Source organism: Balaenoptera acutorostrata, chromosome X (assembly GCF_949987535.1).
Source record: "Balaenoptera acutorostrata chromosome X, mBalAcu1.1, whole genome shotgun sequence".
Taxonomy (NCBI): domain Eukaryota; kingdom Metazoa; phylum Chordata; class Mammalia; order Artiodactyla; family Balaenopteridae; genus Balaenoptera; species Balaenoptera acutorostrata.
The window spans coordinates 93,151,306-93,177,919 of NC_080085.1; the positions used below are offsets into that span (position 1 = coordinate 93,151,306).

The 26,614-nt window shown below is 36.8% G+C and overlaps 1 protein-coding gene across 1 annotated transcript in view; it reads left to right on the top strand.

Annotated features, from left to right (window-relative positions):
• IL1RAPL2 (interleukin 1 receptor accessory protein like 2) overlaps nt 1-26,614 on the top strand; it is a 549,721-nt gene that overhangs the window by 483,523 nt on the left and 39,584 nt on the right. The window contains 1 exon segment of the mRNA XM_057537682.1: nt 17,871-18,000. Coding sequence (XP_057393665.1) covers nt 17,871-18,000 — 130 coding nt within the window.

Below are 26,614 nucleotides of genomic sequence, written 5' to 3' on the forward strand. Positions count from 1 at the left end.
ATGTAATTGTTCTATTCTCCCTTTCTAGATTCATTGAACCAACTCTCTTTTTCTTCTGGAATTTATGGACATGGGCAGAGAAAGATTCCATGCACAGAACAATTCAAGATAAAAATCCAAAAATCCAAAGCAAAAGTGACAGTTGCCCTCTTTTATTGGTATTGCCTGACACAGCACATTGGCTGATTTTCACAGGCATATAACCGTTGAAGTTTCCTCTCATTTTGTTGTTGACTGTGCCTTGATGGAATTTTTCAAAAGGCAACACGGATGGATCACATCTGTTCCTCTTCCTTTTCCTTTGTTCCCTCCTCCCACTTTAAGAGAGTTGGGGAAAGAAAGGAAAAACTTGAACTGCAGGGCATTCAATTATTATTTGCATGCTGCTTTATTCCAAAATGGATGGATTTTGATGGCTTACAAAGATACATTTAATGCCATAAGAGAAAATTTTAAAAATAAGAAAAGTTGAAATTTGAGCTAAGATATTGAGAAACAAGCAAGTACTATTGGGCACAACTGCATGCCTTGCACTATGCTAGTCTCTCTATGGAAATGAAAGTGAAATATAAAATATGGTTTCCACTTTTAAAGACTATAACATTTAATTGGTAAATGAGACAAACATCTGTGAAAAGGCAGTATTGAAGAGTGGTTAGGATCTTTGGCTATGGAGCTAAACTTGTCTGGTTTTAAGTTTTCCTACTTTCATTATCTGTGGCTTTGGACAAGATGTTTAACTTCTCTCTGCTTCCATTTGCTCATTTGTAAACTGAGAATATTACTACCTCACTCACTGGGTGTCTTTGGGGATTAACTTAGAACATATTAGGCGCTTAGCTTATTTTTGCTGTAATAATTTATGAAGTGGAGCACAACTAGATGTTTAACTCCCTATGAACATATGCAAATAGATTTTAGAGAAAACGAGATAAGTCAGTGTGCACTTAGGGTAGTCAGGGCTGACTTCATGGTATAGATTACACTTGAGCTAGACCTTGAATGGTGAGGCTTTAAATGGGCAAAAGAGGACCGTAGAGGCATGTCAATCAAGTAGGCAGCAAAATAGAGTTTAATGAATGGCAAGACGAGGGGAATTTGTTGTCAAAGGAAATTAATAGTCCAAAAGAACCCTTGTGGGACTTCAGAAAATCAATAGTGTGACATGAATCTGATCAGAAATCTGTGGATAGCTTCAGGTTTCATATTCTCACCTGGCATTAAACCTTGATATTTCCCTTTTCTGAAGTATTAAAGGATCCTTGTGGGATTATTTTAAACATTGATTCTGGAGTCACAGCCTGCAAACAGCCAGCAAGGCTTATCAAAGTGAATGTCACCTATGTTAAAACTACAGCCACATTTTATTTTTATTTTTATTTTGTTGTAGATTTTTAAAGCTTTCCACAACCACATTTTAAATCACACTATTATACCCAGAAAACAGATCATCATTTTCTTCAGTCACCATATAATACCTGGATCAATCTTCAGATGCACAGTAAGAATTACCATGGTTGTATTGATGCATTTCTCCTCTGAACTGGTACAGCAGGATTTGACTAGCCAGTAATTCCTAGTACCAGAAGTTGTGATCTTATCAGTAAGGGATTCAAAAGTACTTCTGATGATGCAGAAGGGGAGAAAGTGAAAAGGATTTGTTTCCAATCAGATGTTCTCAAATGACAAAAGTGACCTCCTTTACAGAAAGTAATGGTTACCCTGTGTTTTATTTTTGGTTCCTAGAATAGACGTAACATTATAAACCTTAACATTTAATTCCATATAGTTGGAAACCAAGTAAATAACTTTTGAAACAAATGAAAATAACTTTAAATATGAATCTCACATGGATTTAAATCATTTTTCAATTGATATGATTACACAGGTTGGCTACCCTACAAACCTAGATTTCTAGATCAATAAGGGAATTTTTAAAAAATGAAGTCACTTAATATTAAAGGATTAAAAGGGTTGTCTGTTTATTCTTCCACCTAACAAGTTATAGAGAATCATGTGTATTTAATTTTAACTATTAATTAATTCAATTCAAATGAATTCTTTTGCAACTATATATACACTTGCATACACGCACACAGATAGAGTATTTGCTTACTTCAACTCTCTTGCCATCTCAATTTGCTGAGTATGAGTTGGACTTACTAGTGTAGTGAGTTAATACTCAAGGTCTTTGTCTTTTCCCATAGGGAACTTTTTAAAATCCCTTTGTCAAACTGAGATATGGAAAGCACTGGGTCAAGGAAAGCAGGGCCATAAGCCAAGATCAGCAGAGCCAACATAAGCAGCTAGGGTCCAGTGGGACAGAGAGGAACTAGGGTTCAAGGCAAGGTAGGGTGCATAGGCAGGAAACTCACTCTGCAGTAAACAGAGGTTAAGGGGGGATACACAGGAACTAGGACTCCAGGCACAGCAGGCAGGCAGACTCAGACACAAAACACCAGGGCCAAGGGACCTTGGAGCTAAAGCCAAAACCTACCCAAGGCAGAGGGACTCACATCCTCTTCCTTTTACAAAGAGAACTAACGACTGCTACTCCAGGGCTTGTACTCCAATGGAAGAAATTCTTCCCACCTGGAAAATCCTAACACTCACTCTTGTATGCCAGCTTCTTGAAATATGAGAATGTCAGACCTGAAAGGGTCCTTAGAAATTCTCTTAGTTGACTATCATTTTTTAGAAGAAACTGAGGCTACTTGGGAGAATGAACTTATCAAAACAAACAAACAAAAAACAGCAAAAAAACCCACAGCAACCTAGTGAAACCACCAGGTCTATAATTTCAGTGTCCTGACTCCAGTATTCTTCCCATGCTGTGTTTCTGCCTTGCCTATACCTTGTGTCCTTGAATCAGAAATATGAATGAGAAAACAAGCATCTTCAGACACTGAGCCAACCAATCCCTGTTCTAAGGAGATGAAAGAGGTAAAGTAAGTAAGGTTTATGGGCATGCTATGTAGTCACAAAGGGAGTTCTGTTTATTTACCCTTGATGAAATTCAGTGAAAGAAACTTCTATTGAGATTGAGGCTACTTGATGTGACAGCTTGGTAAGTCCTGTGTAACTCTAAACATTTCATTTTCCACTGAACTTTGTGCCACTTATCCCTAAGAGCCGATTATAGACCAAAGCAACCTCATTGCTTAAACTTTTAGTCATGAAAACAGTGCTCTGTCTCATCTTTGAGGCCTGCTGCTATGCTACTTGTCTCTCGTATAGACAAATAGCTGTGGGCATCATCCCTAAAAAGATTTCCTGGCTTTACATGCCTTGCGAAACATGAAACAGTAGGAAGTTTCCATCTGTCTCTCTCTGTCTCTCTCTCTCTCACACACACACACACACGCATATTTTTCACCATTTCCAAATAATTAGTTAAAGGGTTCTCAAGGATTTTCTCCCAGTCTTCTTCCTTCCCCAGTCAGTTGTCAATTAGCTTTGGTACCCACTTTCTTTTCTCACAAAGTCTTAATCTCTTCTGGGTAGAAAACCCTACTTTGCTGCAGTTTCCACCATCTGGGATAACCATTGCCTGTCTCTGCCTCATCAACTTTTCATCTTCCTTTTGAATCTTACTGGAAGAAATGCATTCTTTCTTCCTGCCTTTAGCTTCATAATTGCTTGCTCTCAACTATAATTTATAATTCACTCCAGCAGCTGTATCAATTAATTTAGAAAATTATGGCAAGAGGATTCTTCTTCTTTAGAAAGAAGTGGGGGGAAAGCTGCACAAAATCACTCTGGGTCTTTTGTATTTCCATACAAATTGTGAAATTTTTTGTTCTAGTTCTATGAAAAATGCCATTGGTAGTTTGATAGGGATTGCATTGAATCTGTAGATTGCTTTGGGTAGTATAGTCATTTTCACAATATTGATTCTTCCAATCCAAGAACATGGTATATCTCTCCATCTGTTGGTATCATCTTTAATTTCTTTCATCAGTGTCTTATAGTTTTCTGCATACAGGTCTTTTGTCTCCTTAGGTAGGTTTATTCCTAGGTATTTTTTTCTTTTTGTTGCAATGGTAAGTGGGAATGTTTCCTTAATTTCTCTTTCAGATTTTTCATCATTAGTGTATAGGAATGCAAGAGATTTCTGTGCATTAAATCCTGCCACTCTACCAAATTCACTGATTAGCTCTAGTAGCATCTTTAGGATTCTCTATGTATAGTATCATGTCACCTGCAAACAGTGACAGCTTTACTTCTTTTCCAATTTGGATTCCTTTTATTTCTTTTTCTTCCCTGATTGCTGTGGCTAAAACTTCCAAAACTATGTTGAATAATAGTGGTGAGAGTGGACAACCTTCTCTTGTTCCTGATCTTAGAGGAAATGGTTTCAGTTTTTCACCATTGAGAACGATGTTGGCTGTTGGTTTGTCATATATGGCCTTTATTATGTTGAGGTAGGTTCCCTGTACGCCTACTTTCTGGAGAGTTTTTAATCATAAATCGGTGTTGAATTTTGTCGAAAGCTTTTTCTGCATCTATTGAGATTATCATACACTACCAAATGTAAAATAGATAGTGGGAAGCAGCTGCATAGCACAGGGAGATCAGCTCGGTGCTTTGTGACCACCTAGAGGGGTGGGATAGGGAGGGTAGGAGGGAGACGCAAGAGAGAGGCGATATGGGGATATATGTATATGTATAGCTGATTCACTTTGTTATACAGCAGAAACTAACACAACATTGTAAAGCAATTATACACAAATAAAGAAAAAAAATCACTCTGGAATGTCAAGGATTCTTTCTTTTCCAGATACATAGAAATAGGAAGGCAACATTGTCTATAGTAGATTGAACACTGTATTAACATATTAGAAGACATGAATTAGTTTTTCAGCATTGAAGCTAGATCATTATTTTACCTCAGGAAAGTCAGTTTATTTCTGTGTGAGCCTGTGTCTAAATCACAATGATCCATTCAATTTGAGTCTGTAATCTCAGTGAAATCAAGGACCCTGGAGTTTTCACCAGTATAGTTTGGGCTACAAATGGTTACTTAGCATATTAGATGATTGATAGGAAGGGCCAGTGTGAGCAATGAAGAACTATCTTGGGATTCAACCACACCTGAGCTATTTTGCTTTGTGTGTGTGTATTTGTGTGTAAATTTTCAAAGTGAGAGAATATATGTTTCTCTTCAACTCAAGAAAACCACATCCATGGATCAGTGGTTCTCAACTTTTTCCCTCTTTAACACACTGGACAGATGACATTCACTATCAGACAGACTCTTAATGGACATTCCCCATACGCAAGTTATGACTCCATCCTTTATCTATCTTTCACTCAAGAAAGGGCATGTTCAAATGAATATGAGTAAGAGCGACATCAATATAGTGATAACCTCAGCTCTGCTATGAGTTTTTGAGGAACTAATTTACAAATTCAGTGTATTATTAGAACAAACTTCTTAAAATGTGTCTCACAACTGAAAGTATGAGACACATGTCCCTATGTTTCGTGTGTCCTAATATTAACCAACTGGACTGAAGCATGTGGCCCAGGACACTCTCAGCACTTCATGGGCAAATAAGCAAAAGGTGTGTGCCCTAATTATGCATTCTCTTCTGAAAGAATAAAGCTCTTGAAAGTTGAAACTACAAACTTAAGTACATAAAGCACAGCAAGAAGGTGAATGGCTTTTACACTGGGCATCACAAATATCCACTCCTCTTTTCATCTCATCTTGTAAAGGTCAAATCTAAGTGTGACCCCAGGGAAGAAAGGAAAACCTTTGTTTATGTTAGCAGTAACAGGAATAGAAATTCTACCTTCAACTCCTTGGATGAATGTAAAATTAACTTGATCATTCAGGCCTAAGATATACTGCTTATAGATTTCAGTGGTGTAACTTTATACAACTAGTTAATATGATAGACTGAATTGATATGGTAAAGAATCATCTCTTGTTCTAAACACAGAGAAATGCTGGTCAAAATAAAGATTGTACATGCTTAGCTCAGCATGAAAGCAAGTAAGGGAAATTCCTAGGCTTTAGGAATGAAAAGGGAACTCAAACCCAGAGAAGGGAGCATAAACGGAAGCTAAATACCTCCTGAGGCTATCAGAATCAGATAAGGATCTTAAGAGTCTAAGGGCTTGAGCTCAAGGTCAGATGATAGAGCCACAGATCTGTGTGAAGTGTGGAGCTAGAACTGAGAGCCCAGCAAAAATCTAGAAGCCTGAATAATCTATGAAGCCTGAAACTCTATGAAACAGGAAGTAGAAAACTCTGCTCGTTGGTCTGGGAAAGTAACCAGGAAATTCACATTCTGTCCGGGCCATGGTCATGAATGAAGAGACACTCCAAAGAAATTGGAACTCTAAACTTGTACCAAGCATGGATGTGGACTTTAAATTCACACAACCCACATGTGGTACAAACCCCCAAGCTAAGAAATTAACAGAAAAACTGTTTCCAAACCAGTGAAACTTGTAAGGACTTGGCAGAGGCAAACTTGGAACCACTCTGAGGGAATGCCTCCACAGCACTCGCCACCCAGGACTCCCAGAGAAAACAATCCCTACTGTAGATTAAAACACAGTAATTACAAACCTTGCAAGAAAATTAACCACCATATGTGTGCTTCCACTGACACAAACAGAAAAAAAATTGCATCCCAAGAAATAGAGATAATAGGACAATTTGAAAGAGGTTTGTTGAAAACTGTTTTAAGAGAAAAACAAAGAATGAAGAATAACTGTGTGGCAAGATAGCCCATCACGGGATACGGATACAGGTAGGGGCAGATCTATCTAGATAAAGAAATTGAAAGTCAAATTTTTGCCCTTGAGAAATTCTTGGAAAGTCCACGTACAGGGGGAGATTAAGATATGTGGCCAAATCAAATAAATTTTATCATTCCACTCTTACCTGCAATTCTCTCACATTAGATAATTCAGCCTCTGTTTCCTTTAAAGTTGTCCCAGAGCAATTATATGGATTTGAAATGCAAAACAGAGTCTCTTTGGGCTAGCAGGAGACTTATACATAGACAATTCAGTGATTAGGGTGATGACTTTGGCTCTTAAAACACAAAGATTGAGATGTCTATAACATGTTTGCAACTTGCATTATATTTAATTCATTTTGTGTATTGTCCTTCACCTCTTCCTCTTTCCCCTCCCAGACATAAACTTCCTGAGGACATGGATTTTTTTAACTTTTAACAACTTTGTTAAGCTGAAATTTACATATCATACAATTTACCCATGAAAGTGTACCATTCAATGGCTCTTAGTAAATTTACATATTAGTGCAGCCATCATCCCAATGCAGCTTTAAAACACTGCTATCATTTCCTAAGAGTTTCCTCCTTCAGATTTTCAGTCAATCCCTGACCCCAGCCATAAGTAATTACTGATCTGCTTCTGTTTTTATAGTCATGTGTTCTCTAAAAATTTAATATAAATGGAATCATACAATATGCAGACTTTTGCATCTGGCTTCTTTCACTCAGCATAATGATTTTGAGTTTTATTCATGTTGTAGAATGTATCAGTAACCATCTACATGTTGATTGAAATTTGAGATGTTTTGGGCTATTACAAATAAAGCTGATACAGGGAGGTGGTTTGAATTGATGATGTAGGAAGATCCTGAATTCATCTCCTCCCACAGGCACACCAAATTAACAACTACATATGGAATAATTTCCTCTGAAAAAGTCGTAGAAACTAGCTAAGAAACTCCTTCACATTAGGCAAATGAGAAGAAGGCAGGTAGGAGAGGCTGAGATACAAACTCACCATAAATACCACCCCAAGTGTGGCAATGCACAGTAGGGAGAGAAGTCACCAACCTGGAGCTCCTTCCTGAGGAGTGAAGGATTCATACCCCACATCAATCACCCCAACTTTTAAGGCCTGCATGTAACAGATGAGTCCCCAAAACATCTGACTTTGAAAACCAACAGGGCTTATATCCCCAAGACCCAAAGGGCTGTAGCAAACTGAGAAAGAGCTCTTAAAGTGCTCACATGTGGACTCACTCACCCCAGGACCCAGCAGAGAAGGAGCTGTTTGAAAAGCACCCAGCCTTTATGTGAAAGAGATTAATTAGCTAATCTTAAAGCACCAGTCTCCTAGGGGCAGAGGCTGTTGAGGGCCATTTTCACACTCTCCTTCTTCCTTGCTAAAGGTGACAGGCACCATCTTTTTTTTTTTTTTTTTCTTTTCTCAGTGGGCGCCATCTTTGCACTTTCCCTCTGCCTGCTCCAGAATACCAGTGTCTCCCAGACGGGAGCTTTTACATGTGTCTGGTACCACAGGTTTTACATCTGGTGCCTTGCTTTTTACATCTGGTGCCTTGCTTTTTACATCTGGTGCCTTGCTTTTTGCAGCTGCTTCCAGTGGACACCTCTACATCACCTGGCTCTGAGGGTCAGTGGGGCTTATGCTTGCAGGTCCCAAAAGACTGTAATCAATAGAGAAAGAGTTCTTAAACAGCTACCACTCTCAGGGCACAAGAAGAGACAATAGACCCAGAAGCTCAATCTTTCCATGAAACAGGCCTGTTAGTTTATCATGATGGCTGCAGCCTGAGGGGCAGACTTCTAATTAAACACATCTAAAGGCTGACTATAAACCTTCCCAGAGACCTCAGAGGGCTAGCACTGTCTTTGTGCTCTCTCTCTGTCACACCCCAGAGCACCAGTATCTTTCAGAAGGGAACTCTCTTACCTGTGTCTGGTACCCCAGATTTTACATCTGGTGCCTCAGTTTTTGAAGTTGCTGCCCAGCAAATGCCCCTTGATCATCTGGCTCTGGGAGTCAGGGTGCTTGCGTTCCTGAGTCCCATGGGACTGTAACAATTGAAGAGAGGGTTATTGGCAGACTACCATCCCCAGGGCACTGCACAGACAGCAGACTGGAACACATCTCCAGTTTTTCAGTGAAAGAGGCCTACTTGCTAGTCCTGGGGCCTCAGCCTGAGTCAAGAGCTTCAGATTTGGCTCACACCTAGATACTATGGAGGTACTCTCAAGGAATGAAAGCTAGGTGACATCATCTTTAAGCTAGGTGACATCATCTTTGTGCTAGGTGACATCATCTTTGTGCTCTCCCTCTGACTCACTCCAGCTCACCTGTGTCTCCCAGTAAGGAGCTTATAGATTCATCTGGAGCCCCAAGTTTGCCCAGGGAACACCACCAGATTGCCTGGCTCTGGTGGCTAGCAGGGATTACACTTGTGGATCCACAGGACTGTTATATAAGAATACTTTAAAAGCTGCTTCCTGAGGATCTGAGTTCCAATCAGCCTGAATCTAAGTGCTGACTGAGATTCTCCCCTCTTTAGGCCACTGACAAGTCTTGGCACACCCTAAATTACTGGGAGCTATTAAAAATATAATAGACTGCTTGGACAATCACAAAGGTTTGAGAGACAACCAAAAGCTAGGGTGAGTTGAGCAACAAGGTTCATCTCCTACATGAGGCCACCACTTCAAGACTGGAAAAGGTGGTTGTTCTATCTAATTCATAGAAGTCAACACAGAGGGTGAGGGAAAATAAACAGAGGAATACGTGTCAAGCAAAAGAACAAAATAAAATCTCAGTAAAATACCTTAATGAAATGGAGATAAGTAATTTACTTGATAGAGTTCAAAGTAATGGTCATAAAAATACTCACCAAATTTGGGAGAAGAAAGGATGAGCACAGGATGAGAATTTCAACACAGAGATAGAAAATGTAAGAAAGTACCAAACAGAAGTCACAGAGCTGAAGAATACAATAACTGAACTGAAAAATACACTGGAGGGATTCAACATCAGACTATAATAGATGAAGCAAAGAAAAGTTTACCTGAAGACAAGACAGTAGAACTCACCCAATCAGAGCAGCAAAAAGAAAAAGAATGGGAAAAAAGTGAAGATAGTTTAAGAGATTTACGAGACAACACCAAGCAGACTAACATTTGCATTATAGGAAGTCCCAGAAGAAGAGAGAGAGAAAAGGCCATACAACATATTTGAAGAAATAATGGCTGAAAACTTCCCTAACCTGGGGAAGGAGATGGACACCCAAATCCAAGAAACCTGGAGAGTGCCTTGTATGAGGAACCCAAAGAGACCTACACCAAGACACATAACTGTATACAGTCGTCCCTTCATATTTGAGGGCTCTATATTCATGGATTCAATGAATAAAATAATCAAGCTTCATTATATAATCAAAGGACATTACATAAGCAGCAGCATAAACATTTTTTCTCAAGTACACATGGAACATTCTCCAGAATAGATCATATGTTAGGCCACAGAATAAGTCTTAATAAATTTAAGAAGATCAAAATCATATCAAGCTTACCCTTAGCACAGGGAGATCAGCTCGGTGCTTTGTGACCACCTAGCGTGGTGAGATAGAGAGGGTGGGAGGGAGACACAAGAGGGAGGGGATATGGGGATATATGTACATATATATGTGTGTGTGTGTGTGTGTGTGTGTGTGTGTGTGTGTATAGCTGATTCACTTTGTTATACAGCAGAAACGAACACAACATTGTAAAGCAATTATACTCCAATAAAGATGTTAAAAAAATAAATAAACACAGCATTTTAAAACTTACAAAAATAATCACATCAAGCATCATTTCAACAACAATCGTATGAAACTAGAAATTAATTAAAAGAAGAAAACTGTAAAATACACAAATATATGAATATTAAACATGCTGCTAAACAACAAATGGATCAACAAAGAAGTCAAAAGAGAAATTAAAAAATACTGTGCAACAAATGAAAATGGAAATACAACATACCAAAATTTATGGGATGCAGCAAAAGCAGTTCTAAGAGGGAAGTTCATAGTAATAAATGCTTACCTCAAGAAACAAACAAACAAAAAATCTTAAGTAAGTAACCTAACTATACGTCAAGGAACTAGAGAAAGAAAAACAAATGAAGCCCAAAGTTAGTAGAAGGAAGGAAATAACAAAGATCAGAGTGGAAATAAATGAAATAAAGACTAAAAAGACAATAGAAAAGATTACTGAAACTAAGTGTTGGTTCTTTGAAAAGGTAAACAAAATTGACAAGCCTTTAGCTATACTCACCAAGAAAAAGAGAGGGCTCACAAAAATAACATAACAAATGAAAGAGGAAACATTAGAAATGATAATGCAGATAAAAGGATCTTAAGAGGCTACTATGAAAATCATATGCCAACAAACTGGATAACCTAGAAGAAATGGGTAAATTCCTAGAAATAGACAATGTTCTAAGACTGAATCCTGAAGAAAGAAAATCTGAACAGACTTATTACTAGTAAGGAGGTTGAATCAGTAGTCAAAAACTTCCCAAGAAACAAAAGTCCAGAATCGGATGTCTTCACTGATGGATTCTACCCAACATGAAAGGATTAATACCAATTATTCTCAAACTCTTCCAAAAACCTGTAGAGGAGGGAACACTTCCAGCTTCATTTTACAAGGCTAGTGTTACCATGAAACCAAAACCAGACTAGGACACCACAAGAAAATAAAATTATAGGCCAATATCCCAAATGAAAATAGATGCAAAACAAAACATTATCAAACAAAATTCAACAATTTATGAAAAGGACTGTACCCCATAATCAAGTGGGATTTATTCCAGGCATGCAAGAATGGCTAAACAACTGCAAATCAATGGGATACATCACATTAAAAAGTAATGGCATATATGTGGAACCTAGAAAAATGACACAGATGAACCGGTTTGCAGAGCAGAAATAGAGACACAGATGTAGAAAACAAACGTATGGACACTAAGGGGGGAAAGTGGTGGGGGGGTGGGGGGATGAATTGGGAGATTGGGATTGACATGTATACACTAATATATATAAAATAGATAACTAATAAGAACCTGCTGTATAAAAAAATAAATAAAATTGCAAAAAAAATAAAGGCTAAAAATGATATTATCATTTCAATAGATGCAGGAAAAGCATTTGATAAAATTCAACTTCCACGTATGATAGAAATTCTCAACACAGTGGTTATACAGGGAACATCCCTCAACATAATAAAGGCCATATATGACAGGCCCACAGCTAACATCATACTCAATGGTGAAGAGCTAAAAGCTTTTCTTCTAAGATTAGGAACAAGACAAGAATGTCTACTTTCACCATTTTTATTCAACAGAGTATTGGAAGTCCTAACCAGAGCAATTAGGCAAGAAAAATAAATAAGATCATCCAAAGTGAATAGGAATAATTAAAACTGTTACTATTTGCAGATGACATGATATTATGTATAGAAAACCATAAAGACTCCACAAAAAAACTGTTAAGACTAATAAATGAATTCAGTAAAGTTGCAGGATATGAAATCAATATACCAAAGTCTGTTGCATTTCTATACACTAATAACAAACTATCATTAAGAGAAATTAAGACTAAAACTCCATTTACAACAGCATCAAAAGAATAAGCTTCCTAGGAATAAATTTAACCAAGGAAGTGAAAGACCTATACACTGAACACTATAAGACATCATGAAAGAAATGGAAGAAGACAAAAATAAATGGAAAGATATCCTATGCTCATGGATTGGAAGAAATAATACTGTTAAAATGTCTATACTACCCAAAGCAATCTACAGATTCAATGCAATCCCTATCAAAATGGCAATGGCATTTTTTCACATAAATAGAATAAACAATCCTAAAATTTGTATGGGACAATAAAAGACATGGATAGCCAAAACATTTTGAGAAAGAAGAACAAATATGGAGGCATCATACTCCCTGATTTCAAACTGTATTACAAAGCTACAGTAATCAAAACAGTATGGTACTGGCATAGAAACAGACACATAGATCAATGGAACAGAATATAGAGCCCAGAAATACACCCACACATATATGGTCAATTAATTTATGACACAGGAGTCAAAAATATACAATGAGGAAAGGCCAGTATCTTCAATAAATGTTGTTGGGAAAACTGGACAACCACATGCAAAAGAATGAAACTGGATGAATATCCTATACCATACACAAAAATTAACTCAAAATGGATTAAAGAGTAGAATGAAACACCTGAACCTATAAAACTCCTAGAACAAAACATAGGCAGTAAACTCCTTGATATCAGTTAGTTTGGAGATGATTTTTAAAATCTGACTCCAAACCAAAAGCAACAAAAACAAAAATAAACAAATGGGATTACATCAAACAAAAAAGCTTTTGCACAGTAAAGGAAACAATCAACAATGAAAAGGCAACCAACTGAATAAGAGAAAATATTTGCAAATCATATATATGATAGGTGGTAAATATCCAAAATATATAAAGAACACATATAACTCAATAGCAAAACAAACCAAAAAAAAAAACTTGATTTAGAAATGGGCAGATCTGAACAAACATATTTCCAAAGAAGACATACAGATGGCCAACAGGTACATGAAATGATAATCAACAGATTGATAACAGGTACATGAAATAATCATCAGAGAAATGCAAATCAAACCACAATGAGATCACTTCACACCTGTTAGAATGGCTATTATCAAAAAGACAACAGATAACAAGTGTTGGTGAGGATGTGGAAAAGAAGGAAACCTTGTGCACTGTTGGTAGGAATGTAAATTAGTGCAGCCACTATGGGAAACAGTATGGATTTTTCTCAAAATTAAAAATAGAACTACCATATGATTCAGTAATTCTGCTCTGAGTATTTATCCAAAGAAAATGAACACACTAGCTCAAAAAGATATCTGCACCCCCATATTCATTGGAGCATTACTTACAATAGCCAAGATATGGAAACAACCTAAGTGTCCATCAATGGGTGAATGGATAAAGAAAATGTGGTGTGTGTGTGTGTGTGTGTGTGCGTGTGTGTGTAATGAAATATCATTCACCCATGAAAAAGAATGAAATCTCACCATTTGAAACAACATGGATGGACGTTGAGGGCATTATGCTAAGTGAAATAAATCATACAAAGACAAATACTGTATGACCTCAATTATATGTGGAATCTAAAACAAACAAGTAAGTAAACAAAATCAAACTCATAGATAAAAATAGATCGGTGGTTGCCAGAGGTGGGGTTTGTGGAGGGTGGGCAAAATGAGGGGTCAATAGGTACAAACTTCCAGTTATAAAATAAATAAGTCATGGTGATATAATGTACAACATGGTGACTATAGTTAATACTGTATTGCATTTTGAAAGTTGCTAAGAGAGTAGATCGTAAAAGCCTTCATCACAAGAAAAAATAAATTCATGACTATGAGTGGTGACATGTTAGCTAGACTTATTTTGGTGATCATTTTGCAATATATACAAATATCAAATCATTGTGTTGTATACCTAAAACTAATATAATATGTCAATTATACCTCAATTGGAAAAATAAAGCTGATATGAATATTTGTGTACAAGTCTTTATATAGACATAGGCTTTCATATAGAATGGTTGGATCACGTGGCAGATGTTCAACTTTTTAAGAAACTGTAGATTAATTTTAACTTCCTAGAATTTTATATAAATTGAGTCATAAAGCATGTACTCTTTTGTTTGACCTCTTTAACTTAGTATAATTGCTTTAAATCTCAAAAATCATATGTTATGGTATGTATCAGTACTTCATCCTTTCCATACCTGATGAATATTTTTTTGTATGGATGTACCAGAGTATTCCTTCACCTGTTGATGAACATTTGGACTATTTCCAGTTTTGGGGTATTACAAATAAAGCTGGTATGAACATTCATATATAAGTCTTTGTATGAACATATGTTTTGTTGACTGGTCTAGACTTAATAAAGTGATAGAGAAATTGCTAGTATTGATAGTCTTCAACCTACTGTACAATCCTTTTTAGATACAAATATGAGTTGGTCATCTCTACTAGTAGGATATACAGTACCATAGGAATGACTTTGAAAACATCTGGAGGTAAAACAATACAATAGCAAACAGATACAAATGGTAGATATGAGTTTGCACATGCACATAAGCCAGATTTTAGAAAAACCTGGAGAGACTGTTTCAGGTTATTTGCTCAATCAGTGCTGAGATCCCTCCCAGGCCTTTTGAAAGAAGAGGTACTCACAACCTGGCACACATTGATTCTCACTATCTGGCGCAAGAGCTGATTATTTTGGGACTCTCCTCAGAGTACTGCATATGATGATTGGACCATCTTCCTGTTTTAGCCGTTGACAAAGGCTTCAGGATATTTGTTCAGCATTTGTAGAAACTAGACCGCTGAAATATGTCTCTTGCATTTATTTAACAAAACCTGTCTGATGGGAGAGTAAAAACATTCCCAGGAGAAATCGCTGCAATAGTCAGTACCCATTGTGTAGTGCCAAGGAAAGGGCAGATGCTGTCATTTTTGATAGACCACCTCAAGGAGGCACCTTTTTGCACATTGCTATAATCGTCTTTTTCCATTAAAATCAAACCAGGCCTGAGTACCCACAGGCTAGGAATCACTAAAAGGTATTTTATTTGATATATTCTTTCAACATAGCCCAAAGGAATGACAACCAGAATTTATTTGTATAAATGTATATACTGGTAGTTTTAGCAACTGGGATCCTTATAATAATGTTTATCACAGTCTCTGGATCTTTTGCCATCTAATTTGAATTCCATAATAACCTTTAATTTCATGGGAATGAAGAGCAGTAAGGCATAAAAAGACCCTGTGTTCGGGTTTAGAGAACACGGGGCCTGCTTGGATGAATCACACCTACTCTAGAATCTGGGAAATATTTATAGAGCATTGATAAGAAAAGGATATTACCCCATAGGTGCTCATAAATAAAAGAAGGACATGAGATTGGCAGGATCAAAATGAACAGTTAGCTATCTCATTACACATATAGAATTATGTCTCAAACTTGACTTTTTGAAAGACCAAGCCTTGGAAGGAAAACACAGCCATGCTAAATTTGGATGGGACTTGCATGTTCACCAAGCACTTTTGTAGATATTGTCTTATCTGAGCATCCAAAGTATTATTACCATCCGTATTACATATATGAGAAATCAGTTTGTAAAAGGTTAGGTAATCTACCCAGGGCCAGAGAGTCTACTTTTTAATGATAGATCCAAAACAAGGACCCACATCTCTTAGCTGTACCAGGCTGTCTTCCATTTTTTACACAAGCTTGTATCACAAAACACATGTTCAAAGAAACAATGAATAACATTGTTTCAGATTAGCATGACATATATGAAAGACTGTTGATATCAAAGCTTTTGAGAGTAATTGAATGATCCCAAAGGTCCGTGACAAGTCATCTTGCTGAGAGAGAAATTTACACTATAAAAAGACCAATATTTGGTAACACTTATTGTGGTTAAGCCCAGCCTATCACCCAGCATCCATATGTGTATGAGGTTTTCTTAATTTCCACTGTCTCAATGTAGACCCTAACTCCAATTAAAATTGTTTCTTGGTGAAAATGGTCCTCAAAGCAAGCCATCTGCTAGTTATGGTGATTAAATAGAAAGGTTCCCAAAAAGTAATGGTTCTTAGAACATGGAAGTTTTGGATCAATTTAAGAATAGAAAGGAGAAATTTTACGCAGCTCAGAGTTATAATGGGAACAACTTCACCATGTACTCTACAAGGAAAAAAATATTTTTGAAATTGCTTTATCTAGTGCTCCAACCAGGGCAAAAATTACATGTTATAGAGAAAATGATATGTTATATTATGATTTATGAATTAGGGGATTCCTTTGTCAGAAATGTCAAGATTGTACTCTCTATACCATTCTTCCCTTACTGATTTACTTTGTAAGAAGAAAATAAAATCAACGCCAGCAAAAAAATAATTGCTTATATATTTGATGATAAGTTCATAATTAAAACAAAGTTTTTAGCTATAATCACAAAGATGCATAGTAAAAAACTGCAGTATTGCCTAGAATTATTTAAGTACTGTAGGTGACACAAGGAATATCGAAGATATGGTTAGACTGAGTTTTCACTCCATGTACTTTCTATAGATATTCTTATAATTATAAAATTCTTATTTGATTTGAATTATCCAATTTTTCTCAGAATATACAATAATCAGAATTAACGGGCTTCCCTGGTGGCGCAGTGGTTGAGAATCTGCCTGCTAATGCAGGGGACACGGGTTCGAGCCCTGGTCTGGGAAGATCCCACATGCCACGGAGCAGCTGGGCCCGTGAGCCACAATTGCTGAGCCTGCGCGTCTGGAGCCTGTGCCCCGTGACGGGAGGGGCCGCGATAGAGAAAGGCCCGCGCACCGCGATGAAGAGCGGTCCCCGCACCGCGATGAAGAGTGGCCCCCGCTTGCTGCAACTGGAGAAAGCCCTCGCACGAACCGAAGACCCAACACAGCCAAAAATAAATAAATAAATAAATAAATAAATAAGAAAATCCTTAAAAAAAAAAAAAAAAAAAAAAGAATTAACAAAATTTCCCTATGCAATCTTAGTAATAGTGGATAGTCTATGTTTTCTCACAAATCAAAAATTAACTTATACTTTGATTAATGTTAACTTCAAAGGCAAGTCCAAGTAAGCAGTTATTAATATTCTCAAAACAGGAAAATAAAAGAGGGTTCCTTCCATATGATTCTTTCATATTAGTTCCTAGGAGGGAGGCAGTAAAAATAAGCAGTTTTAAAAACTTAGTAACTTTCTTTACTTTCTCATTTTTGATAATATATTGAATTTTAAAATTTCCCAGAGGCCCTTGTAACTATTTAAAAATTTTCTCATTTGCAGTGATAAGGTGATTGGAAGAAGAGTTGAAAAATGGGTCACTTCTGAGTTTTCCTTTGGATGTTAAATGGTCTTTTTCTGTCTCCCAATGATAACCAGAGCCATTTGCTCATTTTTTTCTCTGCCATTCTCAGGTAAGCCTCTGAACATCCCTTGCAAAGCATTCTTTGGATTCAGTGGAGAGTCCGGACCAATGATCTACTGGATGAAAGGGGAGAAGTTTATTGAGGAACTGGCAGGTCACATTAGAGAAGGTGAAATAAGGTACAGAACTTGAATTGCTTACTTTTCTTTGCTGTGTTTGCAGTTAAGCAATGGAACATCCTAGAAGAGCTTCTGCCTGGGATTTTAATTGCAACTCCAAATCATTCCATTTTCTAAAAGCTGATCTGGTGGAGAGAGTGAGGCTGACTGCCTTAAGAAATGCTAATGTATAAGCTTCCAATATAAGGAAGTTTTCTCAGGTTCTAAGAATATACCATGGGTATAATGATTCCCTCAAAGCTGCCTAAGCAAATTCCTTTAAGGTTTCAAAGCTTAGACCACTGTTTCTCCAGTCCCAGAAAAGATCCAAACTTTGTAGGTGACTCTTCAGACCACAGGGCAAATGCTCATTTACTCCCTGGGAACAGACAACTTTCATATGTCATAAGTATAAAGCTGTGTTGGCAGTAGTAAGCCCGTACTCGCCAAAATAACTGTTGACTCTTGTTGAATAGTTTTTCTTTTTCCCAGTACCCACTGCTCATCCTGAAAGTGACTTTCAGGTTAGTACCTCCCTAGACCTCTTTTCACTCTCCTGTTACACAGATACCTCCCTGATATATAGACATCTATTCTATTGGTTTTCTAATCCTATGTATATGACCACATTGTACAAATAAGAGGTAATTTGTTCTACCTCAGTCTATGGGGTTACCCTTTGATTTCAGAAATGGTGATATATAATGTACTTTTCTCACTCCAGTAGGAATTGGGACCCCTCCCCCTCCACCGCTATTAAGAATCATGAAATGGAAAGCAAACCAGTATTTCAGTGCAACTAATGTTAAAATGTGTTCTTTTACTTTTCTTATTAAATATATAGCAGTGTAAAAGAAAAACGTACACATTATATTAGTCACTATGATTAGGTATAATTTATAACTACCATGACAGTTTCTCTTCATGTGTCTATGTAATAACTCCCCTCTAGGGGTTCATAACTTTGAGGCACCTTTCTCTATATGAGCAAAATATTCAAAATATTCTCTATATGCAAAATATTCTCTATATGAACAAAATATTCTCTATATGAGCATATTTCTAGGAAAAAAAGTACATGAAAATGTACCTGACACCATTAGTCATCAGGGAAAGATAAGTCAAAACCATGTGATAAAAAGTTCGGGTTTTTCTGTAAGATGGTATGGAAAACCCCAACAAACTTTTTGGCCAACCCAATACTTCATACTCACTAGGATGGCTATAATCAAAAAGTCAGATTACAACAAGTGCTGACGAGGATGCAGAGAAATTGGAACCCTCATACACTTCTGGTGGGAGTGTAAAATGGTGCAGCCACTTTCTGCAATTCCTCAAATGGTTAAACCAAGAGGTATCAGCAATTCCCTTCCTAGGTATATAACCAAGAGAAATCAAAACATATATCCACACAAAAACTTGTATATAAATGTTCACAGTAGCATTATTCATAATAGACAATAGGTGGAAACAGCCTAAATGACCATTAACTGATGCATGGATAAATAAAATGTGATGTATTCATACAGTGGAATAGTGTTCAGCCATATAAAGGAATAAATGAGGTACTGATACACACTACAACATGGCTGAACCTTGAAAACATTCTCAGTGAAAGAAGTCAGTGACAAAAGACCACATATTATATGATTTCATTTATATGAAATGCCTAGAATAGGCCAATCTATAGAGACAAAAGTATATTAGTGTTTGCTTAGAGCTGGGAGAATGGAGCAATAAGGGTAAGTACCTAAAGTATATGGGTGGGTTTTATGGAGTGGGTTTTGGTGTGCTGGATACAATATTGTAATCTAAAATGCACTATTTTAAAGTGTACAATTCAGTAACATTTAATACATTCACAATGTTGTGCAACCACCACCACTATCTAGTTCCAGAAATTTTTCATCACCCCAAGAGGAATCTCTATGCCCTTTGAGTCTAAGGCTTCTTTTTGAGGTGATGAAAATGTTACAAAATTGACTGTGCTGATGGTTGCACATATCTGTGAATATACTAAAAAACAGTGAATTGTGCATTTTAAATGGATGAATTGTATGGTATGTAAATGATATCTCAATAAAGCTATTAAAAAAAAAATACTTCTATTTGATTGCCTGACATAAAACAGATACTCAGAAAAAAATAATCAGTATACTACTTACAAATAGTTCTTAACTATTAATTCCCATTTAATCTTTAAGGTTCCTAATAGGTATCACTTTATTAGCCAATTTCAAGTTAAGGTTTATGAAATTAATGCAAATGAATTTATTTTAACTTATTTCAGAAGATACATGTTTAGAATTATTCTCAATATATCTGCCTGTAAAAGACTTTAAGGGTCACTCGTCATTTTTCAGAGAAAGAAACTGGTCCCCAGACAGCCAGTGGTAGGTACAGTGGTACAAAGAAGCAAAATTTCCACTACCAAAAAGCTCAGAGCTATGTTTAATGATCAAAGGTAGTAGTTATATGAGCCTAAGATAATTATTTCCCTTTTCCTATACATGACTAATTGGATTTAAAAAAAAAAATAAACAGGTTTATTGGCACATAACTGACATACAATAAACACACAATTTAGAGTGTATAATCTGTAAGGGCTGATTGATATATGTATCCGCCTATGAAATCATCATCATAATGAAGATAATGAACATATAAATTACCCACAAGTTTCCTGGTGCTCCTTGGTAATGCCCCCCTCCTGCCCTTCTTTCAAAACAACACTTATCTTTCTGTCACTATAAATCAGTTTGCATTTTATAGAGTTTTATATAAACGGAATCATGCAGTATGTACTTTTTGTCTGGATTATTTCACTAAACACAATTATTTTGAGATTCATCTGTCTTGTTACATGTATCAGTAGTTCATTCTTTTATTTCATTGCTCAGTATTATTCCATTATATGGATATAAACAATTTGGTTATCCATTCACTTGTTGATGGACATTTGGGTTGTTTCCAGTTTGAGGGCTATTACAGATAAAGCTGCTATGAACATACATGTATGCATCTTTGCATGCATATATATTTCCTTTATTCCTGGATAAATGTCTAGACATGGAATGGATGAATTAGACAGTAAGTGTACATTTAACTGTTTTAGTTCCTTTTTAAGCTTTTTTTAAAAAAACTTTATTTTTTAGAATAATTTTAGATTTACAGAAAAATTGTAAAGATAGCATCTTATTCTGTTCAGCTGCTATGAATTCCATAGACTGGGTGGGTTAAACAACAAATATTTATTTCTCACAGTTCTAGAGATTGGGAAGTCCAAAATCAAGGCACCAGCAGACTCAATGGCTGATGTGAGCTCACTTCCTGGTTGATAGATGGCCATTTTCTTACTGTACCCTCACATGTCCTCACATGGCAAAAGAGGCCAGAGAGTTCTCTGGAGTCTCTTTTATAGGGCCACTAATCCCATTCATTAGAGCACCTTTCTCATGACCTAATCACCTCCCCAGAGCCTCACCTTCTAATACCATCCCATTAGGGAGTTAGTTAGGATTTCAACAAATGAATTGGGGGAGGGGGGATAAACATTCATTCCATGGCAGATAGTATAGAAAGTTCCTACATACCCCAGTACCCAGTTTTTCTTGTTATTAACATCTTAAGTTACTATGGTACATTTGTTACAATTAAAGAACCAAAATTGATACGTTATTATTAACTAAAGTCAATACTTCATTCAAATGGCCTTAGTTTTTACTTACTGTCTTTTTTTTTCTCCAGGGTTATCTAACTTTTTAAGAATCTTCCAAACTATACTCCAAAGTGGTTATACCATTTTACAAAAGAAAAGTTAGGCCATGCTGCTGCTCCAGCAGCAAATGATTAGAGTGGTGGGAGACAAAGCACACATATGTGAAACAGTTTAATCCAGTCCCAGCCACTGTATTAGGTGCCAAATGAGTCACCCAGATATTAAAGCGCTATAGGAAGTCAAACTTTCAGGATTTGCAAAACATCATTGTTTATTGGATTCTGTTAGATCCTCTTTCTCTACCATCTGCAACCCTTCCAGTAACAAAGGGTGCATACCTATATTTTTGCAGGGGAGGAAAGTAACATAGAATTTGTTTTGAAAATTTCACAAAACCTTACTAGCTAACTGGAGACACTTTCAGAGAAGTACAAACAAAAAGGCAGGAATTTCTGGCCAAGAGAAACATATAGTCGGCCATTTTGTAATATTAATTGTATGATCTATGATCTATTTGGGAGTTTGTGTGGGTGTGGGAATTCATTCAGGCTATGACCATTTATGCTAACACACGAGTTAATTACTAGATTCTGTTTTCTAGCTTCCAAAAGCAATGTCCTTGAAACAAGATTTTTACACAGTATGGTAGATTGGAACAAATCTGGTAGTTTCATCGAAAAAAAAGTTGCTAATCATACCATTAGTTCAATCAAGAAAAGATCTGCATTCTTTCATAGCCCACATATATTCTCCAAAGGGAACCGTTCTGACAGCAGAATGCTGGAGATGTGAAGTAGAGGATTCCTCTCAAAAGCTTTTCTGGAAACAAAATTTCCTTCTGAATGCATAGCTCTCCCAAAGGGTATTGTATTTACTTCATATTTTAATTGAATCACAGCTCTTGTGTTGTGCACATATGTCAGAAGTGCACTGCCCAGTAGATCTAAGAAGTGGGGATGTAAATTAATTGCTCTTAAGAAGTTAACTTATGGAGAAGCTGCTGCAGAGGCAATGGATCTGGCAAGACGACTGACCATGCTGCCTAGGTTCTCCATTTCCTGGGCAGCAGCTTGATCCTAGAAGTATGTGTTGTACTTTTTAATCTCTTAGTATTGCCCCAGAGGAATAGAAGACTTTGAAGAAAAAAATCTGCCTAAGGGAAAAGCTTGGATATTTACCAAAGGCTTGATGAAATAATGCCGCTCAGACTATAGTCAGTGCAACCTCTGTATTCAGCAGTTCTCTTGCAGTTTGACTAGCAGATTTGATCGAATCCTGACCAGGGTTTTGGAGTTCTTATTTGTTTGTTCTCTGGGTTACTTTGACCACCATAGTTCCTTGTATCTCCTTACTTGCAACCTGCTGCCAAAGAACTCAAACTCCACTCTGGGCATACAGATTCTCCTTTATCTCCCTTTAGGCAGAAATTGGCATAATCCTACCAAAGTCCATGATGTTTCTAAGAGACTGAGCCCTAAGGAAATTTGAACCCAAACGTAGCATCCAATCACAACTGCCAGCCTATCCCATACAACTGCATCACAACGCTTCCACTGACTCCAAAAGATGTCATCTGTGGGGATGTTAAGGGAATTTTGCATGTGCAGTAGCATAAGCTACAGTTGTGCAAATCTGGTTATTTTTATCTACCATTTTAAAGTCCTTGCAACAAGCTGCTCTCTACAAGCTCTACCATGTCTATTCAGAGAAGTCAAATTATTATTTGGAGGAGACCCAGTGGAAACTATCATTAGGAGAGGACTTCCTAATTTCTGTCCCTCTGTTTAAACTTAATGCGAACGGCTTGCAAAGTGGGATAAGACAGTTCATGAACAGTAGTCTTTGGGTATAAGCATCTAGCAAGACCAACCCAGTTCCACACCCTTACAGACCTTCCTTTTAATTAATCTTAACAGAGGCTTGAGAATTTTTTTAAAAAAATTACAGTGAGGTACATATTCCACAGTGTTAATAAAAAATGCCAGAGAAACTGAACTAATCCTATTAAACAAGAAATAATAGTCCTTAAGCTTCCCTGCAGGGTTGTGAATTGCATCTGATAGTTGATGGAGACTGCATGAATTTCAGTGCAATTGCTTTGCCCCAATGGAGAGTAATTTTTGATTATAAATCTCACTTTACAAATCTCCCTATCAATAGCTAATGTTTTTCCCCCAGGCAATACCATAAAGCAAGTTTACCAAATCTTGTATAATTCTTGACCTGAAAAACATATTCAATTTATCTTAAGGCTTTTCAGACAAGCTTCTTAAAATGCAAATAATTTAATTTACTTTCAATTCCTAAAAGGCTACAAGTTGCATATGGGCTTTGTTCGCTTGTAAGTTTCGTTTTTTTCACTCCTGCTTCTACCATTTTCCAGCCTTCTGTTTCCATCCCTTTACCTTAACATACCTTTCTTGAGTGAGTGAAATGCTCTTAACAAAGAAGGGAATGTGATACAGGTATGAAAAGATTTTATTCTTAAAATAGGGTGAGTCTATGTTAAAGATCCGAAATAACCTATTAATATCTCACCAATTTAAACAAATAATATGGAGCTGGGAATATTAATTTTTCCCCAGGCAGCCCCAAGGCAAAATGATGAGCTCTGTTTTGGCAACTTCCCACCATGCTTTTTCAGTGCCTTGAAACACCCAGCCTGCTCTGGCTGCCCCAAAATTGAGCTAAAAACATAACAAAACAATCCCCCAACACACACATCATCTCTTCTTTTCTCCCACTCTCAGGTCATCCCACTGGAAGGAGGAATATTGATTGATCACTTTGCCTTGACTTAAATAATTTTCAAAACTCATCATATGTATATTTAAGTGTAGATTGTGTAAGTCATAAGGAGGCTTCAATGGAAAAGTAAACTTCATAAGCAGCATAGTTTTACCTAAGGGCAGCTTTAATGACCATTTATCTGAAGGATGATTTTTGGAGGAGTGGTGACTCTACTACCCACAGTTCCACTTCCACAGTGGGTCTTAGCCTTGACGTATGCATGAAATATTTAAAGGCTACCTAAGACATATTTGTTATCTCTCTTCATTTACTGAGCAGATTATAGATGCCTAGTCTCAAATATGGTGTTTTCTATTGTAAGCTGCTCGAGACAAGAAACTATAGTTAGTAAATAATAATAATAATAATTCCTCCATGTTTCTATGCTACACAGTACATTGCAGAAACATTTTGATATCCTAAATTACATTGGATTTTTATGATAACCATCTGAGATAAATCATATCAGTTTATTTTACAGATAAAAAAATCTGAGGTTTAGTGACTGAGGAAGAGCTGTCCTTGGGCAGTTGATTCACAGTTCCAGTGGAGCTACGTTGACTTTATCAGAACACAGCTAGCAAGAATCATCAACTCTCAGAATGATCTGTTGTAGTCCACATTTAGGATATAAAGAGTCAAAACCTGCCCGGGACTGAAAGAGTAAAAAATCAGTTGGGACTGAGAATAAGCAGCCCAGCTATTAATCAGGCTGGGAGGACAGACAGATAAAACCAGCCGCAAAGTTAACAGAAAATACTGTTTCTTCCAAGGTCATGCAGCAGTTGTATAATGCCATAATGACCCCCACCTCTTTGGAGTGACTACTGCTTTCTTACCAGTGATGCCCAGACCTGCTTTGCTATTTTCATATTACTGGGAATACCCAATTAGTAAACCATCTCCACCTCATGACAGTACACAATTCCTACTCAATCCTCCCCCCATACCACCAACTGCCTCAGAAGTTGCAGTCAATCCAGAACTTATTTCTGCTTCTTTAGACCATCCTCAGAATCTTTAGTGGGAACCCAAATGTTACAAAAGATGCTTTCTTCTTCTCTTCAATCAAGAAACAATCCACAGTTCCTCTGGAGCGTTCTTTCCACAGTGTATTCAGTAAACAAATCTGATTGTGCCAGCCTACGGGCTTGATCCTGGTCTTTGACTAATAAGGCTTTAACAGGAATTTTTTAAAAAGCAAATGACACTAAAATAAAGATTTTGTTTCCTTAAGAGGGTTTTTAAAAACTGTCTCCTATTATTGATGTTCTCAATCATTATTCCTGGATAATGATTACTCATACTCAGAATGAAGACCCAGAGACTTGCAAGATACCTAGTCATCAAAGGAGGACTCAATTTGGTTTAAGGGACTATTTACAGTTAATGGAAACTGGAACAGCACATACAACTCAACATCAAAGAAACAAAGAACCCAATTAAAAATGAGCAGAAGACCTGAATAGACATTTTTCCAAAGAGGAAATGCAGAAGGCCAACAGGCACATGAAAAGATGCTAAACATCGCTAATCATCAGGGAAATGCAAATCAAAACCACAATGAGAGATCACCTCACACCTGTCAGAATGGTTCTCATCAAAAAGAACACAAATGACAAATGTTGGAGAGGATGTGGAGAAAAGGGAACCCTAGTACACTGTTGGTGGGATTGTAAATTGGTGCAGCCACTGTGGAAAACAGTATGGAAGTGCTTCAAAAAACTAAAACTAGAACTACCATATGTTCCAAGAATTACAAGCTTTTATTTTATTTTATTTTATTTATTTATTTTTTATTTTGGGGGGAATCCAATCTCTTTCCTCTATTTCATTTTTGATTTTTAAAAAATTCCATCTTTATTGAAGTATGATTGACAAATAAAAATTGTATATATTTAAGGTATACAATGTGATGTTTTGGTATATGTATACATTGTGAAATGATTACCACAATCAACTAATTAACATATCCATCACCACACAGTTATCACTTTTGTGTGTGTATGGTGAAAACACTTGAGATTTACTCTCCTCTCAAATTTCAAGGATACAGTACAGTATTGTTAACTATAGTCACCATGCTGTACATTAGGTTTCCAGAACTTATTCATCTTACAACTGAAA